We start from the raw sequence: 19,201 nt of genomic DNA, 5'->3' as shown, positions 1-19,201 counted from the left end.
TTTAATTTAAAGTACTAGAAAAATTTAATACCTTAATTTTTAATTCATTTAAAAAATCATTGTATTCTCAATCCTCCAAGAGTTTTTGTATTTTAAATACTATTTTTTTTTCTTTTAAAAAAAAAAAATCCAAACAGACACTAAATTTGATATAACAATTTTGTTTGATTTTTAATTTAGTGGCGATATTTAATCATTAATTGGAAAAGAAAATGTCAAGGCATTTTTTTTTAACCTTTTAATAGTACCGGCAACAAAAAAAAAAAAAAAAAACTCACATATATTTATATTTATCCTTAAAATGCTTGTCATTTTAATTGATAATTAAATAAAATCACAAGTAAATCAAAAGATTTGGAACTATTCAAAAGGCTTCTAGAGTGGTGTTTGTTTTTTGGCTGAATAGTTAAAAGTAACTTATTGACATCGTCCAACATAAATAAAGTGAACTTGTTATCAATAAATTTACTTTAGTTATATTAGACAACGTAAATGGATTACTTTTAACAATGTCAACGGATTACTTTTAGTTTAATAGAAAAAATTAAATATTTTAACTTTTTCTATTCTACCAAAAAAACAAACACCACCAAATCTTGTTCTCAATCCCAATCCCAGTCCTGATCAAACTAGTTTTTCCATATTAAATCTGCTAATCATAATCCATCCTCTTTCTCATCAGTCTCCATATCTGCATGAACTTCCATCTTTTTTTTTTTCCTTCAAACATGTCCTTGGATCTCTCATTCCTCTTCCACAAACTCCCCAACCTCTTCAACCTCCAACTATGGATCTTGATTGCCATTTGCCTAGTACTCTCCTTCATTCTTTTCTCCATTCTCTTCTATTCTCTTTGCTTTATTTGCCATAAAAGGAAAAAGTCCCATGCAGCCCATTTCTGCATTGAAAAGCCTGTCCTTTCGAGGTGTAGTGCAACTACAGAAATGGATAGGAGGCTGTTGTCAGGGGTTGAGGTGAATGGTTCCGGCCAATGGTGCAGTCATGCTAGTGGGACGACTGATCTTGAGAGTTATGATTCCGATGTGGGATCCAGAGTGAGGAGTGTGGCGTTGGATCATGGGTGGGGGAAGTGGTATAGTCTCGAGGAAATTGAAGTGATCACCAATGGTTTTTCTGATGAGAATGTGATTGATAGCGGGTACTCCTGGGTGGTTTATAGCGGGATGTTGTTGGATAACAGGCGAGTCGCGGTGAAAGACTTGGTGATTGAGAGGTACCCAGTTGATGATTACATTTAGATTCAGTTTGGTTCTCGGGAAAAAGTAAGGAAAAAGAAAGGGAAGTGATGAAAATAGCCTCAGACCAAAGGATTAGTTCATGTTTCAGCAACTTTTAGCGTCATTTTTTTTTTTTATGGGTTTTGGAATAGAAATCTATAAGATTAAAATTTGATTATCTTCTTAACATTGATTCCAAGTTTATTTATGAAATTTATGGATGATCATCAGTGAAAATCATGAGGAGTTTATGGTGGAAATAGAGACAATTGGGCATGCTACTCACAAGAACCTGGTCAAGTTGATTGGATACTCCATTGAAGGAGATCACAGGTAACAATTCTTATTAACTATACCGAAAACCGGATTCCTTAGCATTAAAAAATCGAGATATTCAAACCCTTAACATTGTTATTTCTGTTTACTAGGATGCTTGTGTATGATTATACAGATAATGGGAATCTGCATCAATGGCTTCATGCTTATGCAGGGTCAGTTAGCCCACTAACATGGAGTATTAGGATGAAAATTATCATGGGAACGGCAAAAGGGTGTGTTACTAGATCCTTAAACCCAAGCCTATTTTTCTATTTTTCCATGGGTTTTATGCTAAGATGTTAAATTTCTGCAGATTGGCATACCTGCATGAAGATATAGAACCAAATGCTATTCATAGAGACTTAAAGTCCAGCAACATTTTGCTTGATCAACAATGGAATCCCAAAATATTCGATTTCGGTTTCCTGAAGCTAATTGGTGATGAGGGGAGTCAGGCTACAACTCATGTTGCAGACACACCAGGGTGATTTTTTGTTCATTTTTCTTGCAAGGATTCTCTCAAATTTTCTGCTGTTTTGGTAACAGAATTCACATTGATTTGTAGTTATTTAGCACCAGAGTATGCTTCAACTGGAATTTTGACGGATAAGAGTGATGTCTATAGCTTTGGAGTTCTTATCATGGAGATAATCTCTGGTAGAACCCCTCTAGATTACGGGCAACCCCAATCAGAGGTCGCTGATCTTAAATTTTTTATACTTAGTGTTGAGCTGCATTCTCATCTGTGTTCCCCTGTTTCATGAAGTAAAATGAATTCTTGGTTTCAGGTATGTTTGGTTGACTGGGTGAAGTCCATGGTTTCAGACCGAAAACTTGACTTTGTGGTGGATCCTAAGTTGCCTGAAATGCCTGATTCAATCGAACTCAAACGGGTTCTTTTGATCGCTCTTTGTTGTGTTGATCCAGATGCCAAAAGCAGGCCTAAAATGGGAGATGTTATCCACATGCTCGAGCCGCGAGACCCGCTGTTCATAGCTCATTGCTGTAAGAACAGTTTGTTTTTCTAAGTAGTATAGCTTCTAAATTTGATCAGGTATCACTACCTTTCAAATTTATCATACTCTTGTTTGTTCATATGACACAGAGACATCAGATAAGAACAGAGACTTCTTGGCTTGATCACCTCCAAGAGAATGAGGAAAACAGCAGCAATCAAAGCCAGATAATGTAGAAAGAGGGCCTTATAAAGGGAATTCATATAGAAGTCAAGTTGGTTTTGTCCATTGTCAATCTATAAGTCATTTTCATTACAAAGGGAATTCATTGTTATGTTTGTCTGTTGATTTTCCTGATTCTCATTCTTTGAGTTAAACTTAAACCAGAACTAGACAGTAGGGAGGTGAATCAGCTTCTGGAATATTAACTGAAGCAGAGATCTGGGTTCTTTGTCTACCTAGACATATGTTTTGAATCTGTTCAATGAAGAGGCAGAGAGACATGCAGGCCATTCAAAAACTTTCATTTTATTCACCTTTTTCTTTGTGAGCCAACATGGTTAATGTATGGTCCTAGCTACCATTCCAGATGTAGTTTCACAGTAGGAACAGATCCTCAACTTAACATCTTCAATGGGCAGCAGATCTTTGGGGAAAGGACAATTCAAGATCTCCTTCGAGGGAGACAGAAGATCACATGGCTGGGGAGTCACTCTGCTTGTTATACCCTGAACTTCATCACAGTCCCATTGCTGTTTCCTTGATTCTTCAGTCAAGCCAATAGTGACATTAGATATGCAAAATCCAGTAAAAGGGCCGCCTGAAATTCCATGAAGTTGTGCAGGGTAGGTGACATTATCAGCCACCATGTCTCTGTAATTGATCCCTTCAATAACAGGACCTTCATGACCAGGAGCTGGAGGTGGCCCGTAATCGCCTATAATCCAGAAGGCAAACCTCATTGTCTTCATAGTCATTCTCCTAACATAGATGTCTTTCACATAACCTCCCCTTTCTAGACCTGTTTTGATCCTGATGCCGAATTGGAATCAATGGCAGTGATGTCTTCAGCTCTGACATTCATGATCCTGCCATCTCTCTGCCTAGAGCTATTACTGCACTGTGAGGGGATATGCAGGTAAGCCTTCTGATGATTAGGCCCTCTGTTGGCATTCCACATTTTACTCCGTTCTCATTTAAAGCACTTTTTACTGCAATGCTGTCGTCTCCTGAGACTATGTAGCAGTCTTCAACTCTGATGTTGGTGCATGAATCTGAAGAACGTGAACATGGAATGATGGAAATAGACTACATTCCGCAATAATCACGATGAAAAAATTATCATTTTTTTCCCAACTCCTTTCCACATGAAAATTTTCTTTCCCACTTTCCCTCATGAATCCTCTAACCATCCATATACTTGTGATTGCAAACAAACCTGGGTTTATTCCATCTGTATTAGGGACAGTCACTGGTGCAATGATTGTCAGCCCCTGAATTATTACATTCCTGCAGTTTTTCCAAGTTCAATCATTGCCACAAAAAATATGAGAAACAGGGCAATGATAATATGCAAAGGTATATTTAGTATTTGGTCTGGGGATTGGAGTAAAGGTTGAACCTACTGTAAATGGGATGGACATTCCATGATGGAGAGTCGATTAACGTAGGGTTATCTGGACCTGATATGAGAACACGATCTCTATCAAGTTGGGTCGGGTAGCATTCAACCTTTTTTCATGGAATTTGTCCCACCAGGGTTTACCCTGACCATTTGTCGTGCCATTACCGCCTGATGAAGAAACCATTGACACTGAACTGGCCAACATGGTGTACAAACTTGTTCCCATGCACACATGTATAATAGCCTTACTGTTATTACCTGTTATTACTACATCAGTTAGGTTTGTTCCAAGAATGAGGCTGCTGAATCTTCCAGCAGTGCCCCCATATGAAGGCAGTGCTTTAACAATGGGGTAGTCTGATTCATCCTGTTGATTAATCCATTCAAATGTTACATTGCAGATAACGAGAAAGATCAATAAACATAGAAGGCGACCAATTTCAAGGGAAAAATTGGCTAAGATCAGCAATGATCTCAATGTGAACTAGGGTTAACGGGAAAATGACCAAATGAACATGGAGTTGCCAGAAGAAAGAGAGGAAAAAGAGAAGAAAAATCAAAACAGAGATCCCAGAATAATGGCATCCTTATGGATATAGAGAGTGAAATGGCTGGTGAGATTGAAGCTCCCAGTCAGCCATTTCCCAGGAGGCACAATAAGGTGAGCTCCACCAACATCTGCAAACTTGCTGAGATGATCAATTGCTGATTTTAAAGGCCTTGGTGTTTGATGTTTTTCCATCCCCAGCTGCTCCAAACTCCATCACCACTGCACTGTGGTTTCGGCAATTTATTGCTGGATACTCCACAGACGCCATAGTTCTTGCAGTTTGGCATTCTCCTACTCTTACACTCAATAAACCCTATTCCAAAATGCCTGAAACCATCTCCAAAACCTGCAGAAACTCACAGAAAACTTTTATGCACAAAACCCAGAAACATGAAAACAAAAATAGAAAAGTCCGAATTCAAGAAATATAGAGACATATGAGTAGGAAGAACAGGACATGAATACAAGAATTACATGAGATTTTCTGGGATTTAGGCAGAACCCCATTGCATCAGAAGTGATGGAGAGATTGAATTTTCTTGCACAAGAGATGTAGCAGTAATTAATATTCATTGATCATTTTATTTTGATGTTTAAACTATAATTTCATCTGGATGATATGCGAATGACAAGAATTTAAAATGACAGGAAATTCGATTCATTTAATAACTCAAAGCAAGGTGTAGGTGATTCACATAAAACTTGCAAAATCTTTCCTTTTATTTATCTTTTTTCTGTGATCCAACATGATTGAAATGTATGTTCCACCATTAGGTTGAACAAATCTTCATCTGAACATCTTCAATGGGAAGCTTATCTTCTGGGAACGGACAATTGAAAACCTTCTTAGAGGGGTGCAGCAGATCACATGAAGGAGGAGTCACTTGGCTTGAAACTCCCTCAACATTAGTGCAGTTCCATTGCAGTTTCTTTGGTTTTTCAGTCAGTCCAATTTTCACATTTGATATGCAAATTCCAGTGAAGGGATCGCCCGAAATTCCGTCAAGTCTTGCAGAATAGGTCACATTCTCAGCCACCATGTCTCTGTAATTGATATTTTCAATCTTAGGAAGTGCTTTAGGATCCCAACCATCGTCTGGATGTTGTCCATAATCGCCTGTCATCCAGAAGACATACTTCATGGTCTTCATGGTCATTCCTCTGGCATAGATATCTTTCACATATCCTCCCCTTCCCACACCTGATTTGATCCTCACACCAGACTCAGAATCTATGGCTGTAATGTTTTCAGCTCGGACATTCTTGATCCCACCTGACATCTCGCTGCCCAGAGCAATGACGGCACTGTCAGGGGATATGCAGGTGAGCCTTCTGATGATTAGATCCTCGGTTGGCATTCCAAACTTAATCCCATACTGGTCCCAGCCACTCTTTACTGCAATGCAGTCATCCCCGGAGACTATGAAGCAGTCTTCAATTAGAACGTTTTTGCTTGAATCTGAAGAACATGAGGCGGAAAATGGACTTACACAATGAGATGGTTTATGATTAAGCTGTGATAAGTATGAAGAAGTAATCAAGACTAATGGTGGACATTAGTGAAACAACACCTTCCCGTAGAAATATGAAAGTTCTTCATATTAGTGTGTATTGATGAGCATTTCCTACACTCAAAAACTTAAATGGATCAAGCAGAAGGTGATGCAAGGTAAAAGAGGTCATCTTGAATGCGAGTATGCATAGAGGACATGATGGTAGGGGTCACAATTCACGTTGGTGGCTTGTGTTTCGTATTGTTTCAAAATTTAGACACTTTAACTAAATAGGTTGTTGATTTAGGTGCAACGATTTATGGTGAAAATTAAAGAAAATGCAAAGAATAAAAACACACAGATTTAACGTGGTTCGGTAGACTACCTATGTCCACGAGAACAGAGAAGAAAACTTTCACTATGTATATAATTAGGGTTACATAAAAGGGTATTTATACTAATCCCAGTTAATGAAATTTCAAAAATACCCATGAACACCCTCCGACCTATCATTCGCCCACAACAATAAAGATACAAGCTTGAATGGTAAATGTTGTCGCTCCGCTCCATTTCACTCTGCTTTCCTCCGGCATTTGCCCCTTTTTTTTTTCTCCATATGTCTTTCACTTAATATGAGCCACATACTATGACATAGGTCAATCTAAATAATACATGGATAATAATCAGGTTAAAATATGGTGTAACCCAAAAACAAACGAACATGTCAGGTTCAAGTCATGTTAGCCAATTGGATCAAACTTTGTCCCCATATAGAAGAAAACTTTAGAAATTTTGTTCTCATGAAACTGGTCACAGCACATTTTGACTACTTTTCACATGACATTTTTGTTTCTCACCAACCAAACAGTAACTACCACAAGATTTTCATCAGAAAAACCCAACACCTAAAACCCCATTACCAATTTTGATAACCATCCAAAGATTTTAATCCAAAAACCAGAGTCCTGTGGGAGGAAGCAAAAGCAAACCTGGGTTTATTCCATCTGTATTAGGAGAACCCACTGGTGCAATGATTGTGAGCCATTGAATTATCACATTGCTGCAAATTGGAGTTCAACAAGTACCAGAAACATAAGAAAAGGGACTATGAATACGACTCTGACAAAATGTAAATTCCAAATGATGAATACAGAGAGAAAAAGGGGGAAACCTGCTGTAAGTGGGATGAACATTCCATGATGGAGAGTCGATCAAAATAAGGTTAGAAATCTGGACCTGATCAGAGTACATGATCTCTATCAAGTAGGGTCTGGTGTCTTTCAATTTATCGGCTCGAAACTTGTCCCACCAGTATTGACCCTGACCATGGATGGTGCCATTCCCACCTGATGGACAGCCCCATTAAAAATGGACCATGGACCATAGAAAATGTGTGTAAAAAAGTGATGGGCTTAAAAGTGTTATTAGTACCTGTGATTACGACATCAGTGAGATTTGTTCCAAAAATGAGACTGGCATGCCTTCCACCTCCATCTCTTCCTGCTCCATATGATGGCAATATTTCAATAAGGGGGTATGCTGCTTCATCCTGTTGGTTTTTTCATTCAACCATATTACATTACATATCATGATGAAAGAGATTATTTTTAGAAAATAAAAATATTTTTCAAAATAATAATAATAATAATAATGATATTCAAACCTGAGCGCCAAGAATAACAGCATCCTTGTGGACAAAAAGAGTGAAATGGCTTGTGAGATTAAAGCTCCCAGTCAGCCACTTCCCAGGAGGCACAATCAGCTGTGCGCCTCCATCACCTGCAACCTGACTGAGATTTGCAATGGCGGATTTGAAGGCCTTGGTGTTCATCGTTTTCCCATCCCCTTTTGCTCCGAAGTCCGTCAGCACCGCACTGTGTTTCCGGCAGTTTATTGCCCGATACTCCTCACTTCCTCCCCCTCTCACACTACTCATCAGTAGTCCCACCACCACCAAAACCTACACACAAAAAAATCACACCAAATCCTCATCAGCAAAACCCATCAACCACAATGCAAAAATAAAAAAACCCATGTCACAAAACCATTAAAAAAAAAAAAAAAAAGAAACAGAAAAGAATGTACATGAAAACGAAAAAGGTGAGATTTTCTGGGATAGAGGCTGAACTCCATTGTGATTTCAGAAGGGAGTTATGGAGTTGGGATTGGATTTTCTTGGCCAAGAGAGAGCTATACATACAGGGAGGGAGAGAGAGAACAACTTCATAAAAGCCAGTCAGTGGGAATCATACGTTATTAGAGGCATCTAATCAATGTGAATTCGAACTAGTAATATTTTCATGTGAAAATGTTATGTGTCCTTTTCCTTGCCCACCTTTTTACCATCAATAGCCTCACACTCCTCTATTAGGAATCTAATATTAATATGTTATTGACTTGGGTAAAGTAATATTAATTGAAATTTGTTGTAAAATAATAAAATGGAAGGAGAGGAAAAGGAAAAAGAGAAATTAGAATATAAGAAGAAAATCGAATGAATTTTTATCAGAGTTCACCCCCTTTTATAGGGGAGTAACAAATAGATATACATCATGGATAATCATCAACAAATTACAATAAATTCTCATATTTTATAATAAAATTTCAATTTTTATTTTGAAATATGTTATTTTTAATTAAAAAAATTTAAAATAAATATAAAGGTTCACTTTTAAGAACCCATAAGATTTTTTTTAAGTCATATCTATTGGTCAATTTTACAAAAAAAAAAAAAAAATTTTAAAATAATTTAATATAAAAATATTAATTTTGATAAGGCTTTTATTTTAATTTAGATAAAAAAAAATTAACTTCGTAATTAATACAAATAAAAGTTTTATTTCAAGTTCTAACTTTTTGTTAGTTAGGACATTGAATATATTTTTAAATTATTTAATATTTACATAAAATGATTAAATAAGTGAAAAATGTTGAGTATGTTAAAACTGTTTATTAATTTTGAATCTTTTTTTTTTCTTTCATTTTTTTTTTTACTATTTTTCCTTCTTTTCCTTCAAAATTTTCTAAAAATTAAATAACCTAAAGAAAATATGGAAAAAAATAAATATAATTAAGATTAATTAAAAATTTATATATTTTAAAATTATTTAATGGAACGATACATATAAAAATAATTTATTAATTTTGGAAGTAATTTCCTACCATTTTTTTTTCCTTTGACTTCTTTTTTTTCTTTTTATTTTCTTTTCTGTGCGTTATCCCTCCAGAAAATACACTGCAAGTGTCTTGGAAGGAATTTCCAAGATGATTTTAGCTTTCAAACCAAGAAAACATTTTGCCAAAAAGGCAAGCAATTTTAAATGATATCATTATTTCGTTGACAAACAGGACTCATGGCTTACACTCTCCCCATTCCTCATATTTTCCCATCAACCAAACAGTTGTACTTTCGTGTAAGCTATATGAAATCTTATTTGAGCAGAACAGGAAACAACAATACACACAGAAACTGAAAGCCACATGGCCTAGTTCATACAAAAATAGTATCGATCAGCTCACATATATCAGAGCTTATTTCATTCTCAAAAAACTCTCTATTTATTACATCATCTTCTTTGATGCAGTGTATGAACAGGTCTTCAATTTAACAGCTTCAATGGGAAGCTGATTTTCCGGGAAAGTACACTGCAAGGGCCCCTTTGAGGGCGGCAACAGATCACAAGATTGGGGAGTCACTTGGCTTGTGACTCCCTCAACATTAGTGCAGTTCCATTGCAGTTGCTTTGGCTTTTGAGTCAGCCGAATTGTCACATCAGATATGCAAATTCCGGTGAACTTATCGCCTGCAATTCCATCAAGTCTTGCAGAATAGGTCACATTCTCCGCGACCACTTCCCTGTAGTTGATATTTTCAATCTTGGGAATCGCTTTACGATCCCATTCATCGTCTGGGTGCGACCCGTAATCGCTTGTCATCCAGAAGACATACTTCATGGTCTTCATGGTCATTTTTCTAGCGTAGATGTCTTGCACATAGCCTCCCCTTCCCACGCCTGTTTTGATCCTCACGCCAGACTGGGAATTTATGGCTGTGATGTCTTCAGCTCGGACGTTCTTGATCCCGCCCGACATCTCGCTGCCCAGAGCGATGACGGCGCTGTCGGGGGATATGCAGGTGAGCCTCCTGATGACTATGTCCCTGGTTGGGACTCCATATTTGATCCCGTACTGGTCCCAGCCACTCTTTACTGCAATGCAGTCATCGCCTGAGACTATGTAACAGTCCTCGATTTTCACGTTTGCGCATGAATCTGAAGAACATAAGATGAAAAAGTAGATATGATTACTACAAAACATGGAATAAATGCAGGGATAATTGGTTGGATTCATCAACTCAAGAGTGTAAGGATGAAGATGAAGGAAATTCAAGGACAAGGGAAGGGCTCAGATGAAAATCCCATCATCTTGAAGTTTTTATTGCCTCCGTTTGCCAAGAAATTTTCCTTTCCTACTCGCCAAACGGGCGAGATCTTCAAAATCACTTGAAACTAACACCTAAAACCCTACTTTGCAATTTTGATATCAGTTCGTAGTTTCAACTTTCACCTACTAAACAAAGGGTATTGCCTACTATTGTTTAGGTCTAGGCAGAGCTGCAATTAGGGTGGATTAGTCAGGTTGATGACTAATCTAATCATAACCCAAATTAAGAAACAATCAACTTGAACCTAACTTATCCCGATATCTAATACAAAAGACTCAACTCAAGCCTAGTCCGAACTCATTTTTCTAAACTCAAGTTATTCATATTAGACTTGAGTTGTGTGATTTAAAATCCTTGTACGATATCTTTTGAAAAACTTTCTATATATTTATATCAAAATTTAAATAGTAAATAAGATAAAATTTTAAGACAGTAACAAAAAAATATATATATATCTTTCTAAGTATGAAAAAACATATGATATAATTATAGTTTGATATTTTTTTTCTTAAAAATCTAAAAAGAAACTAATTATATATTAGTATATAAAAGAATATACATTATAAATATTATAAAAATATTAAATCAATTGGAGTTATGCTCGGATTCCTTAAACAACCTTGACTCGAGTCTATCCCAAATTAAGGTTCAATTGAAAAAACTTAACTCAAACTCAATTCAAGTATTAAAAAAGATTATCTAAGCTGATCCAAACTTTAGATTGAGTTCGGATTGACCTACCCAATTCTGTCCCGATTGCATCCCTATTAGTATGCGTTAGATCATCTAACCATAACCATATATTAAGCCGAGTGATAGCACAAGTACCTGGGTTTATTCCATCTGTATTAGGAACATCTACTGGTGCAAGAATCGTCATCCCTTGAATTATTACATCACTGCAATTTCAATTTCAATCAGTACCATACAAATATGAGAAAAAGGGGCTGAAGTTTGGAAATCAAGGTATATTCAAAGTGAGAATTGGTCTAAAAGCCCATCAAACCTGCAGTAGACGGGGTGGACATTCCATGATGGGGAGTCGATCAATGTAAGGTTCGATATCTGGACCTGATCAGAGAACATTATCTCTATCAAGTAAGGCCGGGTATCTACCAATTTTTTCTGTTTAAATTTGTCCCACCACACTCTGCCCTGGCCATTTATCGTGCCATTACCACCTGTTGAAGGTCCCCATTAACAACTAACCAGCCAAATGGTGTATAAATAAGAGTGTCTGTTGATGGTATTTCTCATTGAAGTATTTTTATGGGAAGTATTCTCTATAAAAGCGTATTTAAGAGAATAACTTATCAGAGATTTCTATAAGAAGTTATATAAGCGATCCGTAAAAGTATTTTTTAAAATTTTGTCAAATACTTGACTTTTTTTTAAAAAAACATTTCTTAGGTTAAATATATTATATTTAAAAAAAAAAAGAATATATTTGATAATAATTTTAAAAAACGTTTTTAATATTCTTAATATTTGAAGGACAAAAATTTTCAAATATTACAAAAGATAAAACACTTGCTAAAATCACTGTTAAATGCACTCTAAATTGTCTTACAATGATAGGCCTAGAGTGTCGTTACCTATAATTACAACGTCGGTGAGATTTGTTCCAAAAATGAGACTAGAAAACCTTCCACCACCATCTCTTCCTTTTCCATATGATGGCAATGGTGGAATGTGGGGATAGTCCGATTCCTCCTGTTCGAATCATTCAAGCATATCACAAACAATCGTATGAGAATTTCATGCAGATCGTTTTTTGTTGTAGAAGGGTTCTACATATTTGGCTTGGTAATGTTTGAAGCTTTATTACAAACAATTGAAACACAATTTGAATAGTTGATGGGAAAAATTGTTCTACAATTGAGTAATGCTAATTCTTAAGAACTCTTGGTTTCTCTTAAACAAATACAAGTTGTCGATTGCAATAATACGACTCATAAATCGGGATAGATAACCCAAATGATGGTAATGTCGAATGTTATAAAAATTCTTAGTATCCGAGTCACTTTAAAATAAGATCTTCAATCATCTAGGGCGTCATGAGAATGAAATTCCTTTTTGCATTGTTTTCATTCTAACATTTCATAACTATAAAAATAATAATTTATTATAATTTTTAAATGGCTGATTTAACTTAAAAACTCAATCATTAAGTAACCAAAAATGTATATCCCCTTGGATAAATAAAGATAAACAAATATGTAGATTACATGTAAAACAAACTATTTAATGTTAAAATTATAAACCAACAAACTATATACTTAAACTTAATATTGTTAGGAAATATCTCAAATTCCTAATTAGTAAAAATTCTTTTTTACAAAGAATATTATGTAGAATATTTCCTTAATTGATATGTTATTGTAATATTAAATTTTCTTATAGAACAAAAAAAGTTGTTAAAAATATCTCTATAAATATTCTAGGTCATAAGATGGAGATGCGTGTGTAAAAACTATACGAGGTGGATAAAGATGTGAAGAAGAATGAGAGAGTCTACCTTTTGTAATATTCTTATGGTATAGTAAAAAAATTCTCTCTCATCAGTCGATGTAAATATGGTTGGTCGAACCACGTTAAAACTTTATACGTGTGTAATTGTTTTATCTTTGTATTATTGAATTAACAATGTTTGTATGAAAGTTTCGGTTGACACAACCAATATGCATGAAGTCATGAGTTAATAAAATTTTCTCAAAATGCTTCCCACGCTAGTCCTGATACCAAACACTACTTATCAAAAAGTAGGTTTAATGCCAATGATAAAACATATCATATATATGATTTGGTCTCATTACTTCATATATTATTTTGTCTCATTTGTTTGTTACCTAAATTTCACTTTTTCATACTTTGGTCTCATTTGTTTATACAGACATATTTTTGTGTTTATCCCATAATTTAACCTAAATTGCATTGTACACTTTAAACTACAACACCAACTACCTAAAGTTTTCCATTTTGGTTTTGGTTTTTGAAAGCAGAAAACAAATTTTATTGTATGTGCCAACTCAATCATCCTCCATATCATTCAGTTTGCCAAAGAAGAAAAGAAAAAAGGGTGGAAAATCAGACCTGAGAACCAAGAATAACAGCATCCTTATGGATATAAAGAGTGAAATGGCTGGTGAGATTGAAGCTCCCAGTGAGCCATTTTCCAGGAGGCACAATGAGCTCTGCTCCTCCATCTGTGGCAAACTGCTTGAGATGGTCGATTGCAGTTTTAAAGGCCTTGGTGTTGGAGGTTTTTCCATCACCAATTCCTCCAAACTCTGTCAGCAGCGCGCTGTGCTTCCTGCAGTTTATTGCAGGGTAATCAAAAGGCTTCAAAATTCTTTCTCCTCCGCATTCTGCCACTGAACTCAGCAATACTAAAACGCCTGAAACTACCCCCAAAACCTGCAGAAAGTCATACCAAATTCTCCATCAACAAAAATTCAAAAGACAAAAGAGAACAAACCCAGATAGCCAAACACAAACATCAAAAAACCCATTTCAGAAAACCATGGAAATGCTTTTGAAAATCAGAAAGAATTCAGTGGGAAAAAGAGCAGAAAATCAGCAAACCAAGACTATATCAATTTTCGCAAATAATTTTCAGTTTATTTCATTTTTACAAAGCAAATAAAGAACTAAGGCTGGTTTTGATTTTTGTGTTCTGTTTCTTACTTGGGATTTTGTGGAAAGATGGAACCCCATTGTGGGAATGAGAACGGGACTGGATTTCTTGCAAGAAAAAGAAAATATATATTAGAATGGTTTGGAACAAGTCCGAAGCTTCAAGGAACCAAATTGATCCATTCTAAACTTGTGGTTCAACTGAATAAGGCAGAGGAGAGGTTCCGAGAAAATATAGATTAACTTAACACTCTTTTTATTGCTTTCTAAATATGGAGAAATGTTTAGAGTTGATTATGATAAATCATAATAATAATAATAATAATAATAAGCATAAAATAGAAGAGATAAATATTAATAGGTTTAATGTTAATATTAGGTCACAAAATTTTTTAATTTAAGCAAAAAAAACTATATCAATAGGTTAAATATTGTGCAGTTAGAATCAAAGTTTTATGCATTTCTCGTAGTATTCTTATCTTAGTCATTTTTTTTGTTGTATGGTCATACTATTTTTACTTGGTGATATGTTGTTTACTATCTAATCATCCTTTTGGTACCTTGTTATATTCTTTGTAGTTGAAGTCATATTTTTCATGCTTCCATTCATATTTTTTATATTTTAATGATTTTTAGAGTGCATTTGACATTGGTTTTAAAAAACGTTTTTATTTTTTTTGTTATATTTGAATTATAAAAATTTTCAAGTATCATAAAAGTTAAAAACATTTTTTTTTAAATCATTATCAAACGGACTCTTACATAATAGTAAAATTATATCTAAAAGTAAATAAAAATAAAATAAAAAATCATTACCAAACGGACTCTTATATAATAATAAAATTACATCTAAAAGTAAATAAAAATAAAATAAAATTGTTCATAACCCTAAAAGAACCCAGATCTTTACAAGCATATTAATTTTAAGCTTTATGGTTTTTCTATCATTTAAAACAATAAATGTATTTTAATATAAATGAAATAAATATTAAGAAAATAATATATGTCTATGTATGATTGGTTTAGGTTGATTCAAGTTGCCCAAGCCCCTAAATAAAGTTAATGAAATGGTTTTTCCTTTTTCAAATATTGCTTGATTGAAAAGAAAAAAATGTTTCCAAAACTAACAAACAATGGCTTAAAGAAGATTGATGTAATGATTTCCAATCGATGTGAAGTACTCTCCAATTGTAGATTAGAAGAGCAACACTATTCAAGCGTAAATAAAGCTTGTGAAAACAAGTCTTTACAACTCTATTTTCTTAGAACCGATGTGGGAACAAGTCTTCAACTTAACATCCCAATGAGGATGATCAGGGAAAGGACAATTGAAGACCTTATCTGAAGGAGGCAACAGGTCACATGACCTAGGAGTCACTTGGCTGGTAACTCCTGCAACATTAGTGCAGTTCCATTGCAGTTCTTTTGGTTTCTCAGTCAACCCAATAGTCACATTAGATATGCAGATTCCTGTGAAAGGATCGCCGGAAATTCCATCAAGTCTGGCAGAATATGTCACATTCTCAGCCACCATATCTCTGTAATTGATATTTTTAATGACAGGCAGAGCTTTAGGATCCCAACCATCATCTGGATGTGATCCATAATCGCCTGTAATCCAGAAGACATACTTCATGGTCTTCACTGTCATTCTTCTAACATATATGTCTTTCACATAGCCTCCCCTTCCTATCCCAGTTTTGATCCTGATTCCCGACTGGGTGTCTATGGCTGTTATGTCTTCAGCCCAGACATTCTTGATCCCACCCGACATTTCGCTGCCTAAAGCTATGGTGGCACTGTCAGGGGATATGCAGGTCAGCCGTCTGATGAGTAGGTCCTTTGTAGGCATCCCAAATTTATATCCATACTGATCCCATCCACTCTTAACTGCAATGCAGTCATCTCCTGAGACTATAAAGCAGTCTTCAATCCTGACTTTTTTGCATGAATCTGAAGAAGATGAGACAAACATTATGAGATTAGTATGATTCAAGATCAAGAACTGCCACATAGCCAAAGTTAACACAGAAGAATCCTGTGATACCTGGGTTGATTCCATCTGTATTAGGAGAATCGATGGGTGCTAAGATCGTCAGATCTTTAACAAGTACATTTCTGCAGTTTCACATAGAAGTATGAGAAAACAAGCTATTGATAATTGAATGTTTCAAGATAAAGCCAAAGTAAAAAAATTGAAGAGAAGATCAACCTGCTATAAACAGGATGAACATTCCATGATGGAGAATCGATCAATGTAAGGTTTGATATCTGAACATGATTTGAATACATGATTTCAATCAAGTAGGGCCGTGTGTCATTGTACTTTTTGGCACGGAACTTGTCCCACCAGTATTTACCCTGACCATTGAGGGTTCCATTGCCACCTGGTGAAGGGTCCCATTAACAAAATGTTCTTAGCCAATGGTGCATATATAACTTATCCTCAAGCATACAACAGTCCCAAAGTGTTATTATTACCTGTAATTACAACATCAGTGAGGTTCGTTCCAAAAATAAGGCTACTATGCCTTCCACCTCCATCTCTTCCCACTCCATATGATGGCAAAACTTCAATAAGGGGGTATGCCGATTCATCCTGTTATTGGATCAAGTAAGCACAGTACACAAGCAATAGCGACAAAAATATATAAACAATAAGACGACAGTACGATTATGACTGGTGAATAAACAAAATTGGTCATAAGGTCAGCAGGAATATTTTGAATTATGTGGTCAGACCCCCATATGGTGCCACACTTGCCGGCTTCTGAATCAGTCAAAAACTTTTGGAGTAGTTCAAAGAGGAGTTGGTGGTGTGTTTCATTGTTTTTAAATGAAAACCCTGCTGGGATTTTAGACTTCAATGCAGATTTTTAGTTGACCAATAGAGTAGATGGTTTTATTACAAACACATGACTCCATGTGAAGAAGACAGTATGGTTCAAAATACCTCTTTAGTTCACCTAACTTAACAGATTAACAAGAGGAAATTGATCATAGAATAAATAGACAGAGATATATATGGTTTTGCTTCAAAGCAATATTTGCTTGTCAAGAACAGCAAGAAAAAGAAAGAAGAGTGTGGGAAAATCAAGTTTGACCACAAAAGTTTCTCTTCCTCCTGCCAATTTTTAAAACCAATTGGGATCTGGAAAATACTGCCCAATTGACCAATTTTTAATTTAGAAGAAAAAACTTGCGGAATTGGCAAGATTGTGAAGGCAAAATCATTGAAAAAAATGTTCACAAATTCTATCCAAAGAAACCCAATAATCAGAAGAAAGAACCAGACCTGGGCTCCAAGAATAACAGCATCCTTATCGATATAAAGAGTGAAATGGCTGGTGAGATTGAAGCTCCCAGTCAGCCACTTTCCAGGAGGCACAATGAGTTCTGCTCCACCATCATCTGCAAACTGACTGAGATGGTCAATGGCGGATTTGAAGGCCTTGGTGTTTATCGTTTTCCCATCCCCTGTTGCTCCGAAGTCCGTCAGCACCGCACTGTGTTTCCGGCACCTCAATGCCTTATACTTAATCGGCTCCATAAAACTGGATGTTTGGCATTCTGCCACTCGGAAACTCAAAAGCCCCAATATTAGAACCGCTAAAACAATCCCCAGAGCCTGTGCAAAAAAAAAAAAAAAAACCAAAAAAGATTCAAATAAAACCCAGAAACCAGAATGGAAAAATAAGAAAACCCAATTCAGAAAACAACCAAAAACAGTAAAATCGAAGAAAATCAATGGAAGATTTACATGGGGTTTTCTCGAATTCAGGCAGAACTCCATCCTCTTGAGAAGAAGTGGGAGATTGAATTTTCGTGTGTGGAACAAAGTTCCGTATCAGTATATATATTCTTGGAATACGACCTCCTTACAAGGAAAGAAAATCTCCGAGAAAGGCTCAAGATAATTTAGGAATGAATCAACGTGGGTTTCGAAAGTCTTAAATTGTTAGGTTTCATGTAACGGCTAATCAAAGGAAAAAAGTTTACGTGTATGCAAAGGATACGTTACAGGTTTGGGTTTGAGTCCCTATTCCTTTCCGGATTCAACGACTCACGTTCCTTTCGAAAATCAAATTGTCGGTGATTTCGCCCAACTCTTTTAGAAATTTTGAGTTTCTATTAGATGATGTCGTAGTCTTGTAATTTTATACTAAAATGTTATTTTTATACCTTAATGTCGTATATTTCTATCTTTGTTTAACGACTTAAATTTCATTTCATCACACATATTCAAGATCCGAGATTGAGAGTTAGGTAGATACGGATGATATCTCTTACTAGTTTTTATAAATCATTTATATTTATATTTTATTTTTATTGAATGGTTTAGATTTAATCATAAATATTAAACATCGGTCCAATAATTAAGTTTATTAAAATTAACTTTCATTTAGCATGTTATCTAAGGAGAAATTTAATGGGTATTTGGTAAACATCTCAATAACTTAAAGTAACTTAATATTTTATTAAGTCATTAAGTAAATTAAATATGTTTGATAAAATAACTCAATGATATGATTTAAAGTCGAAAATAACTTTAAGTAATAAATAAAAATAATTTATTTATTCTTAAATGTACATTTTCATTTAACTTTTTTTACTTCTATCTCTCCTAGTTACCTTCATAATCTTCTTTCCTACTCTATGACCTTCACTATTACTCAACCTCTTTTATCTTAATTATAATTTATAAGGATGAATATGTCAATTTGATGATTTATAATAAGTTTTAAGTTAATTTTATTAAATAATTTTAATACTTAAAAGAAGAATTAAGTAATAAGTTTAAAATTAACAACTTAGGAATGTTTAATAAAACTTAATACTTATTACTCAATAACTTAAATTGACTTTAAATTAAACTATATTTAAATTATTAATTTAAAACTTATTACTTAATTCTTTGATAAAATTAACTTAAAATTTATTT

The 19,201-nt window shown here is 34.9% G+C and overlaps 4 protein-coding genes and 1 pseudogene across 4 annotated transcripts; 1 reads left to right on the top strand and 4 right to left on the bottom strand.

The window, feature by feature from the left end:
- The first annotated feature begins 607 nt into the window (after nt 1-607).
- Nucleotides 608-3,226, top strand: LOC100267993 (probable serine/threonine-protein kinase At1g01540). Its single transcript, XM_010664379.3, has 7 exons — nt 608-1,234; nt 1,470-1,571; nt 1,667-1,789; nt 1,870-2,040; nt 2,122-2,251; nt 2,345-2,561; nt 2,662-3,226. Coding segments are annotated over exons 1-7 (1,284 nt in total). The 5' UTR covers nt 608-695; the 3' UTR covers nt 2,664-3,226.
- LOC100245673 (probable polygalacturonase) lies at nt 2,891-4,954 on the bottom strand (annotated as a pseudogene).
- A 374-nt stretch (nt 4,955-5,328) lies between these two features.
- LOC100250814 (probable polygalacturonase) lies at nt 5,329-8,433 on the bottom strand. The gene is made up of 6 exons (XM_002273141.5): nt 8,265-8,433; nt 7,843-8,139; nt 7,611-7,728; nt 7,351-7,525; nt 7,169-7,239; nt 5,329-6,145 (listed from the first exon to the last, which is right to left on the bottom strand). The coding sequence occupies exons 1-6, from the start codon at nt 8,310-8,312 to the stop codon at nt 5,457-5,459; spliced, it is 1,398 nt and encodes a 465-aa protein (XP_002273177.2). The 5' UTR covers nt 8,313-8,433; the 3' UTR covers nt 5,329-5,456.
- A 1,147-nt stretch (nt 8,434-9,580) lies between these two features.
- Nucleotides 9,581-14,547, bottom strand: LOC100255958 (probable polygalacturonase). Its single transcript, XM_002273107.4, has 6 exons — nt 14,311-14,547; nt 13,717-14,040; nt 12,219-12,336; nt 11,630-11,804; nt 11,452-11,522; nt 9,581-10,450 (listed from the first exon to the last, which is right to left on the bottom strand). Exons 1-6 carry the CDS (start codon nt 14,338-14,340, stop codon nt 9,741-9,743), a joined length of 1,428 nt encoding a protein of 475 aa, XP_002273143.4. The 5' UTR covers nt 14,341-14,547; the 3' UTR covers nt 9,581-9,740.
- Nucleotides 14,548-15,397: 850 nt separating this feature from the next.
- LOC100262858 (probable polygalacturonase) lies at nt 15,398-18,263 on the bottom strand. Its single transcript, XM_002273633.5, has 6 exons — nt 18,020-18,263; nt 17,555-17,887; nt 16,741-16,858; nt 16,472-16,646; nt 16,307-16,377; nt 15,398-16,212 (listed from the first exon to the last, which is right to left on the bottom strand). Exons 1-6 carry the CDS (start codon nt 18,050-18,052, stop codon nt 15,506-15,508), a joined length of 1,437 nt encoding a protein of 478 aa, XP_002273669.1. The 5' UTR covers nt 18,053-18,263; the 3' UTR covers nt 15,398-15,505.
- Between the last annotated feature and the right edge of the window lie 938 nt (nt 18,264-19,201).

This window comes from Vitis vinifera, chromosome 16 (genome assembly GCF_030704535.1).
Source record: "Vitis vinifera cultivar Pinot Noir 40024 chromosome 16, ASM3070453v1".
NCBI lineage: Eukaryota > Viridiplantae > Streptophyta > Magnoliopsida > Vitales > Vitaceae > Vitis > Vitis vinifera.
The sequence above is the reverse complement of the archived record's forward strand: the minus strand, read 5'-3'. Positions and strand labels throughout refer to the sequence as shown.